Source organism: Pristiophorus japonicus, chromosome 7, assembly GCF_044704955.1.
Source record: "Pristiophorus japonicus isolate sPriJap1 chromosome 7, sPriJap1.hap1, whole genome shotgun sequence".
NCBI lineage: Eukaryota > Metazoa > Chordata > Chondrichthyes > Pristiophoridae > Pristiophorus > Pristiophorus japonicus.
Genome location: NC_091983.1, coordinates 121,915,578 through 121,939,174, shown reverse-complemented (window position 1 = coordinate 121,939,174; position 23,597 = coordinate 121,915,578). Strand labels below are relative to the sequence as shown.

The 23,597-nt window shown below is 45.3% G+C and overlaps 1 protein-coding gene across 1 annotated transcript in view; it reads right to left on the bottom strand.

The window, feature by feature from the left end:
* The window catches only part of LOC139266620 (triadin-like), a 563,562-nt gene that overhangs the window by 394,941 nt on the left and 145,024 nt on the right, over positions 1-23,597 (bottom strand). The window contains exon 8 of the mRNA XM_070884212.1: positions 3,495-3,539. Coding sequence (XP_070740313.1) covers positions 3,495-3,539 — 45 coding nt within the window. The remainder of the gene's footprint in view (positions 1-3,494; positions 3,540-23,597) is intronic.

Genomic DNA, 23,597 nt, shown 5'->3' with positions numbered 1-23,597 from the left:
GTTAGAGAATCGGCAGCCCCTTTTACATCTCTCACGATTTTTATTTCCATTGATAGCACCCATTTTGCAATATCGCACAGTTTAGCCTTACATCTTGCCAGTCAAGATAGTGAAACTGATAAGATATGATGGGTGCCTGATTCCCAGAAAATAGTGCACAGAGACTGAGCTCTACAACATAACCAAGGCAATCAGTGTGCCCCAGTGTGGACATGGAATGCAAAGGGGGCTGGAGTCAGCTCACAAGTTGTGTATGCTGCTCATTAGGTTCCCGATTTCTATTCAGATCTGCTTCACAATGTAGCTGGACTGCTTGAGCAATGCTCAAGTTCCACACAGCCCATTTAGAATGTGAGCTGAAGGGGGCAGACAGCATGAAAAATTGTTTTAAAAAGGGCTAAATTAAAGGTCCTCCTTTAGTATACAGTTCTCCAGTTGTCTAATTCATTCCATCACTGCATGAGGTTTTAAAGATTTCTGGCCAATTTCAAACTACATATTTTTTGCCTTCTTTTAGTATTTATGTGGACAGATTTTCGTCTGCCTGGATTCCAAACAGCACATTTGAAAAGGTATCACATGAAATATTGCTAGAGTGATACATTTTGGTCGGAAGAATGAGGAGAGGCAATATGAACTATATGGTACACTGTTAAAGGGGATGCAGGAACAGAGAGACCTGGGGGTGAATGTGCCCAAATCTTTGAAATTGGCAGGACTCGTTGAGAAGATTGTTAAAAAAGCACGTGGGAGGCTTAGCTTTATTAACAGAGAGATAGAGTAGAAAAGCAAAGAAGATATGCTAAACCTTAGCCCTCAGCTGGAGTACTGTGTTCAATTCTGAACACCACACTTTCGGCAGGAATGCAAGGCCTTGGAGAGGGTGCAGAAGAGCTTAACTAGAATGGTACCAGAGATGAGAGACTTCAGTTATGTGAAGAGATTGAGGTTGTTCTTCTAAGAGCAGAGAAGGTTAAGAGGAGATTTACTAGAGGGCCCCAAAATCATTTTTGTTAGAGTAAAAAAGAGAAATTATTTCCTGTGGCAGAAGGGCTAGTAACCAGAAGACACAGATTTAAGGTGAATGGCAAAAAATACAGAGACAACATGAGGAAATGAGTTATTGTGATCGAGAATACACTGCCTGAAAGGGTGGTGGAAGCAGATTCAATTGTAGCATTCAAAACTGAATTGGATATTTTTTTTTATTCGTTCCAGAATGTGGGTGTCACTGGCAAGGTCAGCATTTATTGCCCATCCCTAATTGCTCTTGAGAAGGTGGTGGTGAGTCACCTTCTTGAATCGCTGCAGTCCTCGTGGTGTTAGGGAGTGAGTTCCAGGATTTTGACCCAGCGACGATGAAGGAACGGTGATATATTTTCAAGTCAGGATAGTGTGTGACTTGGAGGGGAACTTGGATGTGCTGGTGCTCCCTTGCACCGGCTGGCCTTGTCCTTCTAGGTGGTAGTGTTTGCGGGTTTGGGAGGTGCTGTCATAGAACTGGCGAATTGCTGTAGTGCATGGTACACACTGCAGCCACAGTGCACTGGTGGTGGAGGGAGTGAATGTTTAAGGTGGTGGATTGGGTGTCAATCAAGCGGGCTGCTTTGTCTTGGATGGTGTCGAGCTTCTTGAGTGTTGTTGGAGCTGCACTCATCCAGGCAAGTGGAAGTATTCGATTACACTCCTGACTTGTGCCTTGTAGATGGTGGAAAGGCTTTGGGGAGTCAGGAGGTGAGACACACGTCACGGAATACCCAGCCTCCAAACTGCTCTTGTTGCCACAGTATTTACTTGGCTGGTCCAGTTAAATTTCTGGTCAATGGTGACCCCCAGAATGTTGATGGTGGGGGATTCAGCAATGGTAATGCCATTGAATATCAAGGGGAGGTGGTTTGACTCTTGCTTGTTGACGATGATCATTGCCTAGCACTTGTGTGGCGCGAATGTTACTCAGCCCAAGCCTGAATGTCATCCAGGTCTTGCTGCATTCGGGCACGGACTGCTTCATGTTCTGAGGAGTTGCGAATGGAACTGAACACTGTGCAATCATCAATGAACATCTGACCTTATGATGGAGGGTAGGTCATTGATGAAGCAGCTGAAGATGGTTGGGCCTAGGACACTGCCAAATACTTGGAGAAAAAAATTACAGGACTATGGAGAAAGAGCAGGGATGTGGGACTAATTGGATAGCTCTTCCAAAAAGCTGATAGAGGCAGACTGGGCTGAATGACCCCATTCTGTGCTGTAACAGTCCATGATTCTATGATAGAGAAGATTAAAGGCTATAGAACTAAGTCGTGGATAGCAAATTGCAGGATAGCACAAGGGGCTTTTATTGCACCTTCCCCTTTAATATTGCAGGGCCTGCAATGGGAAATAGGGATGGAAACAGGAGTGGAATTGTGGACCTGGCTGCCAGCCCGAGGGCCTTTTGGCTGCTACTCTCTAGAAGGCCCCAAAGCCCAAAGATCAGGTGGACCATTACAGACAACTTTTTTTAACATACAATTAGGTAGACTTTGACTTGATGCTAGTCCTTCCTAGACCTTACAACCTGAAGGGTAGCCTATTTCAAGTCCATAGCCAGCTTCTTGGGATGCCACTCCCTGTAGGAACTCCTGGGCTACAATGTCAGGTAATTGAGGAGGGTGCTAGGATTGCCCCTGCTGTCTCATTACCATAGCAATGCAAGGCCTACTCTTTTCAGAGACACAACCCCTGTTCCATCCCTTGGGGGAAGCTACAGTAATCCCAAGGCAATGCAGTAAGGGGCAGAGACTTTGCATAGCTGCTGTCCAACTTCTTTTCCCTGACCTTTTTTGGGAAATAGCTGTTCCCCAGTGCAAAATTTAGTAAAATCAGCTCCTATATATTCCACAGGTCCATTCAATAAACTGTTTTCCTTCAATGACATGTCGTAAGAACCTTAATAAATGGATTTGAACCACTAAACTTTTGCACCCCACTGGGAAACAATTCCCAATGTGCATTTATTTATTTAGAAATGGTATTCTATAAGCATGGCTTCCCTAATTGATTAGGCTCATCTCTACCTCTGTCAACATTTTGCTAGAAGTCCTTTATATATAAGAAAAACATTTCAGTGAAAAATTCTAACATTGTGAAATGCAAATGAAGATGAGGAAATATTAGGAAAGAGTTCAGTTATGTTACGCAAATTAGGTTCAAACATGTCATCTGTCTCTGGAACTGAACATTATCATTGATCATAAATGTTTGCTAGTCAAGTTTTAATAATCCACTTGACACTTACTATATTTAATAGAGAAATTAATTATCTTTTGTTTTGGTCCAGTTAGCTCGAAATGAAAAAACATTTGAATACGTCATCAGGACACAGAAATACATCACTGTAAAGGACTCCTGTAAATGTTTTAATTAAAGTTCTACCAACTTGGTCTTCAGGTAAAGAGCTTCATTTCCAAACAAAATTAATTCTGTTTTATCTACTGAGGTGAATTACTTACTTTTAATCTCTTTGGGCTTGGTAGCAGTGACAGCATCTTTCTTTTCTGTAAGAATACAAAAAGGAAGGGATATTATACTCGTAAGAAGGCAGTATTTACATCTGGCAATGATTTGAGTGCTGCAAAAGCAGCAAGAAGACTATAGTCAATGCTGGATCTTTGGCCTGAATACAATTCTTTACACATTAAAAGACCACGATATCTTATGCAACAATATATTTGTGAACATTTTTGAAGATATTTTGTTGTTCAGTTCCTTTTTTATGTGAGAGTAGTATTGGAACTTACAGGTTTACTGTTTACTGTTCACTTGCTGTTGGAGGTTTGAAGCGGACTTTTGAAATACACCGGGAGACTTTCTGGGACACTTTGTCAAGACTTCACCAATACTCTATCAAAATTTATTCTAAAATTCTATGGGGACTTCACCTAAAGAGAGTGAGTGCTGTGCTATTGTACCTTATTGGACACTTTATAGGAGTCACCAGGATTGCTCGGGATTGCCCTTGATCTGCAGAAGGAATGGGAGGATGACACTAGGCCAGGCTGAGCAGCACCTGCTGCTGCAGGAGAGCAGGACAGGAGGGTGAGGTGGAGTCCTTCCCCCCTGCGGGTACAGACCCTCCCTCCTCCTCTGGACCTTTTCTACCAGGATCTTCAGTGCCGCGTCCAAGAACCTGTGCGCTCACTTACTCAGTCTCTGAGCCATGTTGAAACATGCCGTTGTGTGTCAGCCAGCATACTCCATACCTTCAATGGAAGTGGGTGCGTGGGGCCCACATATACTGCTCCATGAAAATTGTGTCTAATCAGTGCTTGAGTGCTAAACCTGCAGGTGTCTTCTTTAATCCTCCAGGCAAGTTCAAATTATGGTAATCAGCAACTAGGACCAAAATCGCGTGGTAAAACCAGGCTTTCAAACAGGCGTGTCTTATTAGCACAGCACCCATTTAACTCCTGTTTCCACTATTTCACCAAAATAACCATGCTGATGTTTGTGTTGGGCTCAGTGCAATGGGTTATAAATTGCAAAATGGTTATTAGACAAGTTTCTCTCCAGTTATCCGTTAGAGGGGCTATCAACAACACTATAGAGAAACTTAAATAATAACGTAAAAGGCACTCAGGCAAATGTAATATCCCCAAAGCAGGAAGTTAATAAGAAAATTGTAATGAGCTAAAATGAATCAATTCAAGTAGAAGCCTAGCATTAAAATCTCGCATCATCAAAAAAATAGTGTAGTAAGAGATACTCAGCATTTTGTATTGTGATTTGCTGCTGGAGGAATATTATTATCACTGATTTTCCTCCTATCTTCAGTTGATATTATACATCATCATTATACAACATACAGTATATACCATTATTGTTCAACAATTAATTTCACTTTTACTGCTGCAATGTGACAGGTTGTTCAATAGATGTGTTGTGGATTGTTTGAAATCTCATAAAGGCCATTAGAAAATTATGGGCTAGACTTTCCCTAAAGCCCCTCAACGCCCGATTGCCCGCTGAGAAGAAACATAGAAACATAGAAACATAGAAAATAGGTGCAGGAGTAGGCCATTCGGCCCTTCTAGCCTGCACCGCCATTCAATGAGTTCATGGCTGAACATTCAACTTCAGTACCCCATTCCTGCTTTCTCGCCATACCCCTTGATCCCCCTAGCAGTAAGGACCTCATCGAACTCCTTTTTGAATATATTTAGTGAATTGGCCTCAACAACTTTCTGTGGTAGAGAATTCCACAGGTTCACCACTCTCTGGGTGAAGAAGTTCCTCCGCATCTCGGTCCTAAATGGCTTACCCCTTATCCTTAGACTGTGACCCCTGGTTCTGGACTTCCCCAACATTGGGAACATTCTTCCTGCATCTAACCTGTCTAACCCCGTCAGAATTTTATATGTTTCTATGAGGTCCCCTCTCATTCTTCTGAACTCCAGTGAATACAAGCCCAGTTGATCCAGTCTTTCTTGATAGGTCAGTCCCGCCATCCCGGGAATCAGTCTGGTGAACCTTCGCTGCACTCCCTCAATAGCAAGAATGTCCTTCCTCAGGTTAGGAGACCAAAACTGTACACAATACTCCAGGTGTGGCCTCACCAATGCCCTGTACAACTGTAGCAACACCTCCCTGCCCCTGTACTCAAATCCCCTTGCTATGAAGGCCAACATGCCATTTGCTTTCTTAACCACCTGCTGCACCTGCATGCCAACCTTCAATGACTGATGTACCATGACACCCAGGTCTCTTTGCACCTCCCCTTTTCCTAATCTGTCACCATTCAGATAATAGTCTGTCTCTCTGTTTTTACCACCAAAGTGGATAACCTCACATTTATCCACATTATACTTCATCTGCCATGCATTTGCCCACTCACCTAACCTATCCAAGTCGCTCTGCAGCCTCACAGCATCCTCCTCGCAGCTCACACTGCCACCCAACTTAGTGTCATCCGCAAATTTGGAGATACTACATTTAATCCCCTCATCTAAATCATTAATGTACAGTGTAAACAGCTGGGGCCCCAGCACAGAACCTTGCGGTACCCCACTAGTCACTGCCTGCCATTCTGAAAAGTACCCATTTACTCCTACTCTTTGCTTCCTGTCTGACAACCAGTTCTCAATCCATGTCAGTACACTACCCCCAATCCCATGTGCTCTAACTTTGCACATCAATCTCTTGTGTGGGACCTTGTCGAACGCCTTCTGAAAGTCCAAATATACCACATCAACTGGTTCTCCCTTATCCACTCTACTGGAAACATCCTCAAAAAATTCCAGAAGATTTGTCAAGCATGATTTCCCTTTCACAAATCCATGCTGACTTGGACCTATCATGTCACCTCTTTCCAAATGCACTGCTATGACATCCTTAATAATTGATTCCATCATTTTACCCACTACCGATGTCAGGCTGACCAGTCTATAATTCCTGTTTTCTCTCTCCCTCCTTTTTTAAAAAGTGGGGTTACATTGGCTACCCTCCACTCCATAGGAACTGATCCAGAGTCAATGGAATGTTGGAAAATGACTGTCAACGCATCCACTATTTCCAAGGCCACCTCCTTAAGTACTCTGGGATGCAGTCCATCAGGCCCTGGGGATTTATCGGCCTTCAATCCCATCAATTTCCCCAACACAATTTCCCGGCTAATAAGGATTTCCCTCAGTTCCTCCTCCTTACTAGACCCCCCGACCCCTTTTAAAACCGGAAGGTTGTTCGTGTCCTCCTTCGTGAATACCGAACCAAAGTACTTGTTCAATTGGTCCGCCATTTCTTTGTTCCCCGTTATGACTTCCCCTGATTCTGACTGCAGGGGACCTACATTTGTCTTTACTAACCTTTTTCTCTTTACATATCTATAGAAACTTTTGCAATCCGTCTTAATGTTCCCTGCAAGCTTCTTCTCATACTCCATTTTCCCTGCCCTAATCAAACCCTTTGTCCTCCTCTGCTGAGTTCTAAATTTCTCCCAGTCCCCAGGTTCGCTGCTATTTCTGGCCAATTTGTATGCCACTTCCTTGGCTTTAATACTATCCCTGATTTCCCTTGATAGCCACGGTTGAGCCACCTTCCCTTTTTTATTTCTATGCCAGACAGGAATGTACAATTGTTGTAGTTCATCCATGCGGTCTCTAAATGTCTGCCATTGCCCATCCACAGTCAACCCCTTAAGTATCATTCGCCAATCCATCTCAGCCAATTCACGCCTCATACCTTCAAAGTTAGCCTTCTTTAAGTTCTGGACCATGGTCTCTGAATTAACTGTTTCATTCTCCATCCTAATGCAGAATTCCACCATATTATGGTCACTCTTCCCCAAGGGGCCTCGCACAACGAGATTGCTAATTAATCCTTTCTCATTACATAACATCCAGTCTAAGATGGCCTCCCCCCTAGTTGGTTCCTCGACATATTGGTCTAAAAAACCATCCCTTATGCACTCCAGAAAATCCTCCTCCACCGTATTGCTTCCAGTTTGGTTAGCCCAATCTATGTGCATATTAAAGTCACCCATTATAACTGCTGCACCTTTATTGCACGCACCCCTAATTTCCTGTTTGATGCCCTCCCCAACATCACTACTACTGTTTGGAGGTCTGTACACAACTCCCACTAACGCTTTTTGCCCTTTGGTGTTCTGCAGCTCTACCCATATAGATTCCACATCATCCAAGCTAATGTCCTTCCTAACTATTGCCTTAATCTCCTCCTTAACCAGCAATGCTACCCCACCTCCTTTTCCTTTTATTCTATCCTTCCTGAATGTTGAATACCCCTGGATGTTGAGTTCCCAGCCCTGCTCATCCTGGAGCCACGTCTCCGTAACGCTGGCGAGAATTTCCATTTTTATGTTTAAAGTAATTAAAAATAATTACCCGGTGAGAAAATGGACATTGTACACTCATTGTCGGCAGATTTCTCAGCGGTTAAGTGGAAAGTTAGTAACATGGGTGGTCGTTACCGGAATGGACGGTAAGTACTAAAATTTAGTCCGAGGCTGCGATTGGGCCTAGGGAGGGGGGAAACTTAAAAAAAAATTTCAATTAAAAAAAATAAAAATGTACAAAGCATTCCCAAGACACTTTAACACCTAATCGGCATTTTAAAATTTTTAAATAAATAAAGAACCTTTAACTTAGCTTTCTTTGCAGAGCACTCATCAACCGCCCTGTTTAAGCAGCTTTTACAGGGCGGTTCTCTCGGCGATCTGGACGTCGGCGGTTGAGGCCAAACTTACGCCCTAGCGATTGTTCTCGGCATTGCACGTGGGCATTTGGTCCTAACAGTCGTCTTCAGATGTGGGCAATACCATGAAGAAACTTAAGGAGAAACTTTTGTCGGGTGGAAAAACAGCTGTACCGCCGAGAAAGTCACCGACAATGAAGGCGAAAGTCTAGCCCTATATAACTGAAGTTACTTTCAAGAAGCTACTTTAAATGTTATATCTTAATAAATTATCAATTAAAATTAACTTATTTTATATTACAAACTTTCTTTAGTTTAGATTTTTAGTAATGTTTTAAGTTAAGGTGTAAAGATGGATGGGCTTCACCTGATTCAGACCGGTACCATTGTCTTTGAAAAGAGGTGAAGTGTGAAGTGGGGAAGGATTTAAACTTATACAGCAGAGGGAAGGACTAATAGAACAGACTTAAAGGGGAAATAAAGAGTGATGGAGGTACTCAATGGCATGGTATAGAGGGGGCCTTGAAGGTCCTGAGGATATCCCAGAGCATTTCAGATTAAAACTTCTCATTCCTGGTGACTATTTGGCTGATGTGAGCCTCTGTACCTTCCCAATGGCATTGACATCCTTCCTAAAGTAGGGCATCCAAAAATGGACTTGATATTCTAATTGTGGGCTAACTAATAGTTTGTACAGCTTTTGCATTACATCATTTATAATGTAATTTATGTAATTTGTAATTTATGCCCCTATTTATAAAAGCTATGTTCCCATGTATTTTTAACAGTTTTATCAACTGCTACTTTTAAAGGCTTGTGAATCTGAATCCCTATGTCTATGTGCTATTCCACTACTTTTAAGTTTTACCATTTAGTCTGTATATCCTTCCCTTAGTCTTCCACCTAAAATGTATCACCTCACATTTTGTCACATTAAATTGCATCCAGTAGCAATCTGTCCAATATAGAATGAAAACACAAAATGCTGGAAATCTCAGCAGGTCAGGCAACGTCTGTGAAGAGGAAGCACAGTTATCGTTTCGGGTCGATGACCCTTCGTCAGAACTGGAGAGTGTTCGGAAAGAACAGATTCTTAACAAGCGCTGAAAGGGGGAGGGGAAGAAAGAACAAAAGGGAAGGTCTGTGATAGGGTGGAAGGCAGGAGAGATTAGGGAGACAAAAGAAATGATGGCCCAAATGCAAATGATAATGCCAGGAGTTAGAAAAACATTAGCAAGATAGGATGTGAATGGCAGGGAGACTAAGCGTAGATTCGGCGACCGCTTTGCGGAGCACCTCCATTCAGTCCACAAGTGTGACCCTGAGCTTCCAGTCGCTTGTCACTTTAATTCTCCACTGCATTCCCACTCTGACCTCTCTGTCCTCAGTCTCCTACACTGTTTCAATGAAGCTGAATGCAAGCTCGAGGAACAGCACCTCGTTTTTCATTTCGGCACTTTACAATCTTCTGGACTCAACATGGAGTTCAATAATTTCAGAGCGTAACTGCTGCAAATCTTTGGCTCCCTTTCTCCCCCGCAACCCCCCCAACATCAGTCACTGAAGGTTGGCATGCAGGCGGTGAAGAAGTCAGATGGTATGTTGGCATTATCATTTGCTCAGCCAGCCTAGCACCCTAAGGGAGGTGTAACGCCTCCGTTAGCACTCCGCCCCACACTCAAGGCCCAGCTCATGGATTTTGCTGACTGAGGCGCAAACTGTTCCCGGGTGCAAACTTTACCGCCCCTATTATATATGTGGACTTGTATTTACTCTGTACAGCCACCAGAGGGCTCATTCCTTGGAATCCCAAGGGATCCCATAATCCCTTGGGAGCACAGGTATTTAAGAAGGCTTCACAGGTTGGAGATGCACTCTGGAGACCTGCAATAAAAGACTAAGGTCACACATTACTTTGAGCTCACAGTGTTCCGTCTGATTCTTGCTCCATACATTAAACTGGCGACGAGATACAGATAGCAAACTCAAAGAACAGTAGGCATCCTGGAGAAATTTTCGGAGGGAGATGATTGGGAAACTTTTGTGGAGCAACTCGACCAATACTTCATGGCCAACGAGCTAGATGGGGAAGAGAGCGCTGCTAAACATAGAGTGATCCTCCTCACCATCTGCGGGGTACCAACATATGGCCTCATGAAGAATCTGCTCACTCCAGCGAAACCCACGGAGAAATCATGCTACGATTTGTGCACACTGGTCCGAGAGCATTTGAACCCGAAGGAAAGCGTTCTGATGGCGAGGGACCGGTTCTACACCTACAAAAGGTCTGAAGGCCAGGAAGTGGCAAGTTATGTCGTCGAGCTGAGACGCCTTGCAGGACATTGCGAATTTGAAGGACATTTGTAGCACATGCTCAGAGACTTTTTCGTACTTGGCATTGGCCACGAAACCATACTTCGCAAGCTTTTGACTGTAAAGACCCCAATCTTGAGTAAGACCATACCGATAGCCCAAGTGTTCATTGCCGCCAGTGACAATACTAAGCAAATCTCTCAGCACACAAGTGCTGCCACAAGTACTGTGAGCAAAGTGATGTTGTTTTTGAATCGTAACGTACAGGGTAGGTCCCACATAGCTGCAGCTACACGTCCGCAGATGTCTCAGAGTCCACCATCAAAGGTGATGAATGCAAGGCCATTAGCAACTTGTTGGCGCTGCGGGGGTGATCATCGTTTCCATTCATGCCGATTCAAAGGATACATTCTCAAGGGCAGTGGAACAATGGGACACCTCCAACGAGTGTGTAGGCAAGCTGCTAAGCCTCTTAAACCTGCAAACCACCACGTTGCAAAGGAGGACAGATCCACGGAGGATCACTAAGAAACAGAGCCTCAGATAGAGGAGGCAGAGGTACATGGGGTGCACACATTCACCACGAATTGTCCCCCGATAATGCTGAATGTTGAACTAAATGGACTCCCGATGTCAATGGAGCTGGACGCGGGCGCGAGCCAGTCCATCATGGGCAAAAAGACTTTCGAAAGGTTGTGGTGCAACAAGGCCTCAAGGCCAGCCTTAACTCCAGTTCGCACGAGATTAAGAACTTACACTAAAGAACTGATTACTGTATTCGGCAGTGCTATCGTAAAGGTCTCCTACAATGGAGCGGTGCACAAACTACCACTCTGGGTGGTAACGGGCGATGATCCCACGCTGCTCGACAGGAGCTGGCTGGGAAAGATACACTGGAACTGGGATGACGTTCGAGCGCTATCGCCTGCTGACGACACTTCGTGTGCCCAGGTCTTAAACAAATTTCCTTCGCTGTTCAAACCAGGCATCGGGAAATTCCAAGGAGCAAAAGTGCAGATCCACCTAATTCCAGGGGCGCGACCCATCCATCACAAGGCAAGAGCAATACCGTACATGATGAGAGAAAGGGTAGAGATTGAGCTAGACCGGCTGCAAAGAGAGGGCATCATTTCACCGATCGAGTTCAACGAATGGGCCAGTCCTATTGTCCCAGTCCTCAAGGGAGACGACATCGTCAGAATCTGTGGCGATTACAAAGTAACTATCAATCGTTTCTCCCTGCAGGACCAATACCCACTACCAAAAGCCGACGACCTCTTTGCAACGCTGGAGGGAGGAAAGACTTTCAGGAAGCTCGATCTGACTTCAGTCTACATGACGCAGGAACTGGAGGAATCATCAAAGGCCCTCACCTGCATCAACACGCACAAAGGTCTTTTTGTTTATAACAGATGCACGTTTGCAATCCGATCAGTGGCAGCGATATTCCAGAGAAACATGGAAAGTTCACTGAAGTTGGTCCCGCACACCGTGGTCTTCCAGGACGACATCTTGGTCACAGGTCGGAACACAGTCGAGCATCTGCAGAACCTGGAGGAGGTTCTTTGTCGACTCAACCGCGTGGGGCTCAGCTTAAAACGCTCGAAGTGCATTTTCCTGGCAAATGAAGTGGAGTTCCTGGGAAGGAGGATTGCGATGGATGGCATCAGGCCCACCAACGTGAAGACGGAGGCAATTGAGGACGCACCAAGGCCACAGAATGTGACGGAGCTGCGGTCGTTTCTGGGACTCCTGAACTACTTTGGTAACTTCTTACCGGGTCTCAGCTCCCTGCTAGAACCACTACATGTCTTACTATGAAAAGGGGACGAATGGGTTTGGGGCAAAAGCCAAGAAAATGCCTTTGTAAAAGTGAGAAAATTGTTATGCTCAAGCAAATTGCTTGTGTTGTATGATCCATGTAAGCGTTTGGTACAAGCATGTGATGCGTCGTCATATGGCGTCGGGTGTGTATTGCAACAAGCTAATGATTTCAGGAAACTGCAACCGGTTGCTTATGCATCCAGGAGTCTGTCTAAGGTCGAGAGACCCTACAGCATGATTGAAAAAGAAGCGTTAGCGTGTGTCTATGGGATAAAGAAAATGCATCAATACCTGTTTGGGCTAAAATTTGAATTGGAAACTGACCATAACTCAGTTATATCCCTGTTTTCCGAGAGTAAAGGGATAAATACCAGCGCATCGGCCCGCATCCAGAAATGGGCGCTCACATTGTCCGCATACAACTATGCCATCCGCCACAGGCCAGGCACAGAAAACTGCGCCAATGCTCTCAGTAGGCTGCCATTGCCCAGCACGGGGGTGGAAATGGCGCAGCCCACAGATCCAGCCATGGTTATGGAAGCATTTGAGAGTGAGCAATCACCCGTCACTGCCCGGCAGATCAAAACCTGGACAAGCCAGGACCCTTTATTATCTCTAGTCAAAAGCTGTGTGCTTCACGGGAGCTGGTCCAGTGTCCCAGTGGAAATGCAGGAAGAGACAAAGCCATTCCAGCGGTGCAAAGATGAAATGTCTATACAGGCAGACTGTGTTTTGTGGGCAATCGAGTAGTGGTCCCCAAGAAGGGCAGAGACACCTTCATCAATGACCTCCACAGTACCCACCCAGGCATCGTAATAATGAAAGCAAAGCCAGATCCCATGTGTGGTGGCCCGGTATCGATGCGGACTTAGAGTCCTGCGTCCACAGATATAATACATGCTCGCAGTTAAACAATGTACCCAGGGAGGCGCCGCTAAGTTTATGGTCTTGGCACTTGAAACCGTGGTCTAGGCTACATGTCGACTATGCAGGCCTGTTCTTGGGTAAAATGTTCCTTGTGGTTGTAGATGCGTACTCCAAGTGGATTGAATGTGAGATAATGTCGGCCAGCACGTCCGCTGCCACCACTGAAAGCCTGTGGGCCATGTTTGCCACACACGGCCTTCCCGATGTCCTGGTGAGCGACAACAGGCCATGTTTTACCAGTGCTGAGTTCAAAGAATTCATGACCCGTAACGGGATCAAACATGTCACATCTGCCCCGTTTAAACCAGCGTCCAATGGTCAGGCAGAGAGAGCAGTGCAAACCATCAAGCAAGGCTTGAAGAGAGTAACTGAAGGCTCGCTGCAGACTCGCCTATCCTAAGTCCTGCTTAGCTACCACACGAGACCCCACTCGCTCACTGGGATCCCACCTGCTGAACTGCTCGTGAAAGGAGCACTTAAGACAAGGCTCTCGTTAGTTCACCCTGATCTACATGAACAGGTAGAGAGCAGGTGGCTTCAACAAAGTGCATACCATGATAGCGCAAATGTGTCATACAAGATTGAAATCAATGATTCTGTATTTATGGACAAGGTCCCAATTGGCTTCCCGGCACTGTCATGGCCAAAGAGGGGAGTAGAGTGTTTCGGGTCAAACTTTCAAATGGACTCATTCACCGGAAACACTTGGACCAAATCAAACTCAGATTCATGGACTACCCTGAGCAACCCACCTTGGACCCTACCTTTATTGATCCCCCAACACACACACCAGTGGCAACCGACACTACGGTTGACCATGAAGCAGAACCCATCATCCACAGCAGCCCTGCAGGGCCCAACACACCAGGCAGCCCAGCAAGGCCAGCTGCACAGCAGCCCAGTGAGGGCCCAACAAATGATTCAACAACACCAGCTTTCACACCGAGACGATCAACCAGGGCAAGAAGGGCCCCAGATCGACTCACATTGTAAATAGTTACATTATTGACTTTGGGGGGGGAATGTTGTTTATATGTGGACTTGTATTTACTCTGTACAGCCACCAGAGGGCTCATTCCTCGGAGTCCGAGGGATCCCATAATCCCTTGGGAGCACAGGTATTTAAGAAGGCTTTACAGGTTGGAGAGGCACTCTGGAAACCTGCAATAAAAGACTAAGGTCACACTTTACTTTGAGCTCACAGTGTTCAGTCTGACTCTTTCTCCATACACTACAACCCTAAAATGAGCAAAGCTGAAAATCCAGCCCAAAGAGTGCAATGGAATTGAAAATGTGATCTTGAACATAATATTGGGTTCCTACATGAAAGGATTAGTCAAATAACTCTCAGAAGCATGAGCACTATTGAACCTGATATTAACTAACAATCAGAAGATGATAAGATCAGATCAGAGCAGAAAATGCATTGGGAACAGTGACCAGAATATGGTGGATTTTATGGTTAGGCTTATGAGGATAAAAAGGAGCACAAAAGAAATATTCAGCTTTAGAAAAGTAGATTTTGATGGGATGAGTAGTGAGCTAAGGAAACTAGACTGGACAGCACAATTAGAGAGGAAAAGAACAGAAGAAAAGTGAATTGTGTTTAGAAATACCACATGTGAGGTACTAAAGAGATACATACCAACAAGAAGAAAGGGAAATAAAGGGAACATCAGAGCATAGGAATTTAGAGCAGAAGTAATGTAGGGAATAAGAACAAAAAGTGTTCATCCCTAAAGTAAAAAGGCACAGATAGCACAGCAAATTGAGATGAGGGGAAATAGGCAAATTAAATACAAAGGGACCTGGATAGGTTGGGAAGTTAAACCGATGAGTAACAAGTGGAACTTAAAATAAAAGTGCCCTTTGCACCACTGGAAGTGTGGTGGAGCAGAACTTCTGCCTGCCAGTCTGTCCTTTGTTATGAAGAGGAGGAGGATGAAGACATGGAAGAGGCTGGACACTTTTAGTGAAACATATGACTATCACTGTAATGATCACACATGGCCCATTGCTGGAGCTTATCACCTTGTGACCTTTAGTTTTAATGTAAACTCCAAAAGTGAAACCTGCAGGGGGAGCCTGCTTTATATAGGGAGGCAACACAAGGTGCAGTAATGTCTGCCTCCCGGGCTTTCCCCATCTGTTGGCTGCTACATGTAACTACATGGTACAATGCATGGTACAGAGCATGGCTGCAAATACATCGCAACACTTGCCCCCCAAGTCTTAGATGCAGTTGACAGGTCGAGCCTGACCGGGGGTCTGCGCTCTCTGGTTGAGCGTCTGAGTTGGATGTGGGCAGCCTGACCGGAGTGTCACTGCCTTGCGGTGCTGCGGCTCTGGTCGGACTGTCCGGTGCGACGGGTTCTGTCTCCTGGTGAACCGCTGGTTCTGTTGCTTGTGGTTGGAAGTCGATGTCATTGTAGTCATCCAGCAGTTCTGGATCATCGGTGAACCTCAATTTGGTTTGATCGATGTGCTTCTTGCAGGTTTGGGCCATTAGTGAGTCTTACCATGAATACCTTACTCCCCTCTTTAGCTACGACAATGCCTGCGAGCCACTTGGGGCCCGTAGCTTAGTTCAGCACGAAAACAGGGCCATCGACTTTGATACAACGCGTTACAGAGTTGGGGTCATGATATGTACATTGCTTAAGACGCCGGTTTTCGACAATCTCACTTAAAACCGGGTGCACGAGGGACAACCTTGTTTTGAGGGTCCTCTTCATGAGGAGTTCGGCGGGTGGAACCCCTGTGAGTGAGTGGGATCTCGTCCGATATGCAAGCTGCACGCAAGACATACGGGTTTGCAAGGGGCCTTCCGTCACTCGCTGCATGCCCTGCTTTATGATCTGTACTGCCTGTTCAGCTTGGCCAATGGAGGCTGGTTTGATCGGGGCCGATCTGACATGCTTTATGCCGTTACAGCACATAAATTCCAAAATTCGGAACTCGTAAAGCATGGTCCATTGTCACTAACAAGGACGTCGGGCAGGCCATGGGTGGCGATCATTATCCAAAGGCTCTCTATTGTGGCGGTGGATGTGCTGGACAACATTATAACACATGTGATACATTTAGAATAAGCATCAATTACAACCAGGAACATTTTTCCTAGAAAGGGACCTGCGTAGTCTACGTGGATGTGGGACCAGGGTTCGGAGGGCCAGGACCACAGGCTCAGGGGGGCTTCCCTGGGTGCGTTGCTGAGTTGCGCGCACGTGTTACACTGGCGTATGCATGACTCTTAAGTCTGCGTCGATGCCGAGCCACCACACATGCGATCTCGCAATGACTTTCAGCATTACAATGCCGGGGTGTATGCTATGGAGATCCTTGACAAATAAATCTCTGCCCTTCTTGGGCAGAACTACGCGATTTCCCCACAAAATGCAGTCGGCCTGGATGGATAACTCGTCCTTGCGTCGGTGAAATAGCTTAAAATTGCCATGAATCTCTCCATACATGGTTGCCCAGTTTCCACTTAATATACAGTTTTTCACCTGGGACAGCAGTGGGTCTTGGCTGGTCCAGATTCTTATCTGGCGTGCCGTGATGGGTGACCCTTCGCCCTCAAAGGCTTCCATGGCCATGACCAGTTATGCGGGCTGCTCCACTTCACCCTCGGTGGTGGCGAGCGAGAGCCGGCTGAGCGCATCTGCGCAGTTATCGGTGCCTGGTCTGTGGCGGATCGTGTAGTCGTAAGCAGACACCTCTGAATGCGAACTGAGGCATTGATATTAATGCTCTCAGAGAATAACGATGTGAGGGGCATGTGGTCGGTTTCTAGTTTGAACCGCCGGCCAAATAGATACTGGTGCATCTTTTTTACCGCATACACACAAACTAGGGCCTCCTTTTCGACTATGCTGTACCCCCTTTCAGCCTTGGAAAGGCTGCGAGACACATACGGTGCAGGTTGGAACTTACCCAACACGTTCGCTTGCTGAAGCACACACCCGATCCCGTAGGATGACGCATCGCATGCTAAAACAAGATGCCTACAGGGATCATACAGCACCAGTAGTTTGTTTGAACACAATAAGTTTCTGGCCTTCTCGAAGGCAGTTTCTTGGTTTTTACTCCAGACCCAGTCATCACCCTTACGGAGCAATACATGTAATGGTTCAAGCAACGTGCTCAGCCCAGGCAGAAAGTTACCAAAGTAATTCAGTAGTCCTAGGAACAAGCACAGCTCCGTCGTGTTGCGTGGTCTCAGGGCGTTCTGGATCGCCTCCGTCTTGAAGTCTGAGGGTCTGATGCCATCTGCTGCGATTCTCCTTCCCAGGAATTCCACCTCTGGTGCCAAGAAGACGCATTTGGTTCGTTTCAATCTTAGACCTACTCGATTTAGTCAGCGTAGCACCTCTTCCAGGTTATGGAGGTGTTCATTGGTGTCATGTCCGGTGATCAAGATGTCGTTTTGGAAGACGACCGTTCCCGGGACAGATTTCAGCAGGCTCTCCATGTTTCGTTGGAAGATTGCAGCCGCTGAACAGATCCCGAAGGAGCACCGGTTGTATACGAACAGCTCCTTGTGTGTGTTAATGCACGTCAGCTCTTTGGACGATTTTGCCAGCTCCTGGGTCATGTATGCCGAGGTGAGGTCCAATTTCAAAAACAGCTTTCCGACCGATAGGGTCGCGAACAAATCCTCCGCCTTGGGTCGCGGGTACTGGTCATGTAACGATACTCGGTTTATGGTTACTTTATAATCCCCACAGATTCTAATTGTCCCATCACTTTTAAGAACGGGGACAATGGGACTGGCCCAGTCATTAAATTCCACTGGCAATATAATGCCTTGGTGCTGAAGCCGATCTAGCTCGACTTCTACTTTCTCCCGCATCATGTAAGGGACCGCTCTGGCCTTATGGTAAATGGGTCTCGTGTCTGGGCTGAGGTGAATTGTCACCTTGGCTCCTGTGAAGTTGCTGATGCCAGGCTGGAACAGTGATGGAAACTTGTCTAAGACCTGCACACACGTGGCTTTCTCCACCGATGATAATGCTTTTACATTGCCCCATTTCCAGTTAAAATTCCGTAGTCAGCTTCTGTCAAGCAGCGTGGGCCCGTTACTGGGAACAATCCATCGTGGCAATTTATGCACAGAACCATCATACAGCATCTGAACCATTGCACTTCCGAGGACCGGGATAATCTCTTTGGTGTAGGTGCTCAGCTTCGCGTCGATCGGGCTCAGCTTGGGCCTGTGTGCCTTGTAGTCCATAACTTCTCAAAGGCCTTCTGGCTCATGATCGATTGGCTCGGTACGTAGCGGAGGATGGGAGGTCAAGCGTAGATCCTGAGGATTGCGCAGAGATGACCGAGGAGGAAGAGGTACATGGGGTGCACGAACATGAAGTGCACACCTTTACCAACAAGAGTCCCCCGAATATGATGAAAGTTAAGCTGAACGGCATACCGGTACCGATGGAATTGGACACGGGCCTTCTGGCTCATGATCGATTGGCTCGCACCCGTGTCCAGTTCCATCGGTACCGGTATGCCGTTCAGTTTAACGTTCATCATAATCGGGGGACTCTTGTTGGTAAAGGTGTGCACTTCATGCACGTGCACCCCATGTACCTCTTCCTCCTCGGTCACCTCTGCACTATCCTCAGGATCTACGCTCGACCTCCCATCCTCCGCTACGTATCGAGTTGTAGCACGTTTCTACATTCATTGGAGGTGCCCCATCATCGAGCAACTCTTGCAGACATATTGTTTGAACCTGCACTGGTTTGCGCGATGAGCCCCTCCACAGCGCCAACAGCTAGCTGATGGACTTGCATTCACAGGTACTGATCTCTTCGCATTAGTCCATTGTTGTGTTAAGTGAGTCATCTCAGGTTGAGCAAAGATCGCATTAGCCCGGCTGGGGGCACTTCTCCTGTCTGCCAATGAATGTAGCTTATTCATGGTGTTTGGCCCTGGGTGATTCCGAAGTTGTGAGTAGAGTAGCTTTGTTTCTTCCTCTTTGGCCATGTATGCCTGAGCAATCGGGGTGGCTTTGGCTAAACCCAAGACTTCCTCCGCTAGCAATTTGCAGAAAATCCCTTCGTGCCTGATTCCCAAAACAAAGAAGTCTCTTATCATTTCTTCAAGAACTGTCCCGAATTTTCATGGCCCAGCAAGATGCCTTAGCTCAGCGATGAACGCTGCCACAACCCCGTGCCGGTGGGTGTAGAAACGCTACCTCGCCATGAGCGCACTGCGTTTCGGCTTTAGGTGATTTCGAATTAGCTCGCACAGTTCTTCATAACTTTTCTCAGCGGGTTTCGTCGGGGCCAGAAGGTCCTTGATCAATGCGTATGTCCAATGATCCGCAAACCGTGAGGAGGACGGCCCTACGTTTGCTGGCATTTGCGTCTCCCTCTAAGTCTCTCGCGACAAAGCATTGATCCAGCCAGTCAGTGAAGTCATCCCAGTCTTCCCCGACACAATACCGCTCGATGTAGTCAACAGTGACCATAGCTGCGTGTTAGTATCCCACCTTCGTCGCCAGTTGATACATATGATTATCACTGTAATAAATCACACATGGCCCAATGCTGGAGCTTATCACCTTGTGACCTTTAGGTTTAATGTAAACTCCAAAAGTGAAACCTGCAAGGGGAGCCTGCTTTATATAGGGAGGCAGCACGAGGTGCAGTAATGTGTGCCTCCCGGGCTTTCCCCATCTGTTGGCTGCTACATGAAATCACATGGTACAATGCATGGTACAGATTATGGCTGCAAATACATCATATTTAGCTTCAAGCATGGCTAAATGTATCTCTTCCCTACACACTGGGCATCAAGCAGTTATCTATGTTATTTGGTTCCAAAGATCCAAAACCACCTGGATGTTGATTTAATTAAATCCTTTGTGATACATACATACATAGGATAGTCGCTTGCTGTCCTGATGCCTACATGACTGCCATCATGAGGCCCAGGACTTTAGGGAACCCAGCCATCTGGTAGAAGTGCTTCACAACCTCAAGTTGTTCTCCCCTTCCAGAAGAAAACATGACAAATGTGTTGCTGCTGGCAACCAATTTGTTACTGATGTATCACAGCACAGATGATAGATTTATCTGATAAATTTTACCAGTAATGCCTTGAAATGATCCCTTAGGATAAAAATTCAAGGCAGTGGTGGCTTTAACTGTACCAGGTAGCACTGGCTCATATCAGTGACCCACTTACCAGAGCAAACTAAAAAAAAAGGGCTAATCTTATGATGCCCCATGGGAATTTAAGGGAGAGGAAAATCTGGTGAGATACATGATGGGTGGCTGATCTGCTATGGCTCATTTTTCACCAAAGTTCAATTTCACTCCCAGTGGTTCTTAAGCCCAAGTAAACAAACTGGAAAAGGTCAACTCTTTCATTATTTACGATTCCATGATGCTAAATTGAATAACCACTGCGCTGACCTGGTCTTATATAGACAATCATATAAAACACTAGGTCAGACAAGAGAAAAGATCCAGGAGTTGGTTCAAATGCCCTGCTGGTAAAATCAACATTTCATTCAACTTTTGTTTCCTGCTATCAATCGGGCACATGCATTTCTGAGTTTTTGTATTTTCATGACAAATAATTCCATATATGTTGCAATATGTTTCATCTTCGAATCTCCAACACAGTCCTTGGGGAAGGGTTGCATATTCTCCCTGATTCAGATATTTTGTTTTTCAGGGGCCACACTAGCACGTATATCTGCTGACACTATTTAAAATGCAAGCAAACACAAGATTTCCTAAAGCAAATGAGAAATACAATCCATGTCGTTTATATTCCCTGGGCATAGAATAAGACACAAATATCGTGAATGCCAGAGACCCAGTGGAGAAGATAATTACCTCCTAAAAACACAAAGTCATGTTCAGAAATGAGTATAAAAAATTCAATGCCACATCACTGTCACATGCAGGGTCACTGCCCTAATAAGAGCCTTCATTAGGATGAAATGCCTCAGTCTACAGAAAAGACCATCAAATAAAATCATGATATAAATTGACTGACCCGGCCGTTTGGTTAGAATTTATCAGATGTACCTGGACCCACCATACATTGGGTCCTAATGAAAGCCCGGGATGAGAACTCCCATATTCGGAGTCCCTGCCCCCTTTACATTGACAGCCATTTTGGGGGTGAGCAATGCATCCTTCCCCAGCAGGCCATCAGGAAAACTTTAGTACTAGGCTGGACCGAGCATATCAGGTCCTTGCCTAGCTTATGGTTATTCCAATGTTATGGCAGGAGAATGTTAGAACAGCTGTGGATTTTTGGGCTGATACACTTATCATACAGTACACCTCACTTGTTTATACGTCAATTGCTTCCTGACATGACCATCGAGTCAAGAACTCCAAACGTCAGAGCTCTTATGCAAAAATTACATCCTAATTTTAAGCTAATTTATGCTGGACCTGAAAAATGTTATCAAAAATATTATTATTACTTAAAGATTTGCTCGAGTCTGAGCAGATTTACTCACAAAGGTAGAAATTAGATGCTTGCTTCAATGGAAATTCATCGAGACATGGGGTCATTCATATCGAAGGACACCCAAGGTTCTCTCAATCATCTACTGAAATTTAAATGGAAGATCCACGGAAACCCCAGTGAAATGGTGTAAACAGTACTTACGCTGTTTCTCCGGGGTTTCCACAGATCTTACACCTAAGTTATGGCAGATGATCTGATGAATACCTGCAGAAATTCAACCCCATTTTAAAAGGAAATCTACTGATGGAATATGAAGGAATGGTGGGAGTACACGAAAGTGTGACAGTGAAAATGAAAAGATACAAAAGGAAGAGGTAGAGCAATTTGATAGCACAGCTATAGAAACAGATAGTAAAAGCTGCAAAACATAAAAACAGATAGTAAAAGCTTTTACAGATATATAAAACGGAAAAGAGTGACTAAAGTAAATGTTGGTCCCTTAGAAGATGAGAAGGGGGATTTAATAATGGGAAATGTGGAAATGGCTGAGACTTTAAACAATTATTTTGCTTCGGTCTTCACAGTGAGAAGACACAAAACCATACCAAAAATTGCTGGTCACAGGAATGTGGGAAGGGAGGACCTTGAGACAATCACTATCACTAGGGGGATAGTGCTGGACAGGCTAATGGTAGACAAGTCCCCTGGTCCTGATGAAATGCATCCCAGGGTATTAAAAGAGATGGCGGAAGTTATACCAGATGCATTCGTTATAATCTACCAAAATTCTCTGGACTCTGGGGAGGTACCAGCGGATTGGAAAGCAGCTAATGTAATGCCTCTGTTTAAAAAAGAGAGCAGACAAAAGGCAAGTAACTATAGGCCGGTTAGTTTAACATTTGTAGTGGGGAAAATGCTTGAAACTATTAATAAGGAAGAAATAGTGGGACATCTAGATAGGAATAGTGCAATCAAGCAGACGCAGCATGGATTCATGAAGGGGAAATCATGTTTAACTAATTTACTGGAATTCTTTGAAGATATAACGAGCATGGTGGATAGAGGTGTACCGATGGATGTGGTGTATTTAGATTTCCAAAAGGCATTCGATAAGGTGCCACACAAAAGGTTACTGCAGAAGATAGAGGTACGCGGAGTCAGAGGAAATGTATTAGCATGGATAGAGAATTGGCTGGCGAACAGAAAGTAGAGAGTCGAGATAAATGGGTCCTTTTCGGGTTGGAAATCGGTGGTTAATGGTGTGCCACAGGGATCGGTGCTGGGACCACAACTATTTACAATATACATAGATGACCTGGAAGAGGGGACAGAGTGTAGTGTAACAAAATTTGCAGATGACACAAAGATTAGTGGGAAAGCGGGTTGTGTAGAGGACACAGAGAGGCTGCAAAGAGATTTGGATAGATTAAGCGAATGGGCTAAGGTTTGGCAGATGGAATACAATGTCGGAAAGTGTGAGGTCATCCACCTTGGGGGAAAAAAAACAGTAAAAGGGAATATTATTTGAATGGGGAGAAATTACAACATGCTGAGGTGCAGAGGGACTTGTGGGTCCTTGTGCATGAAACTCTTTTTGGAGTTCATCTGCAAAACAAAAAAAACATTAAACGGTGCCACCCGACCTGGGTGACACTCCAGACATTTACAAGGCCCCTTTTTTTTTTTTCCCCCTTTTTTTTTTGTTTTTTTTTTTGTGTGTTTTTTTTTTTTTTTTTTGGGGCACTAAAATCACAATTTTCCCCAGTGCCCCCTATAAAAGGGAAGGGGGACATAAAAGCACCGGCAATTAAAACAAATTAAACTTTAAAACGTAAAATCAAATTAAAATTTGGTTGCCGGGCGTGATGATGCACTCCAGTCCCTCCGGTGCCCAC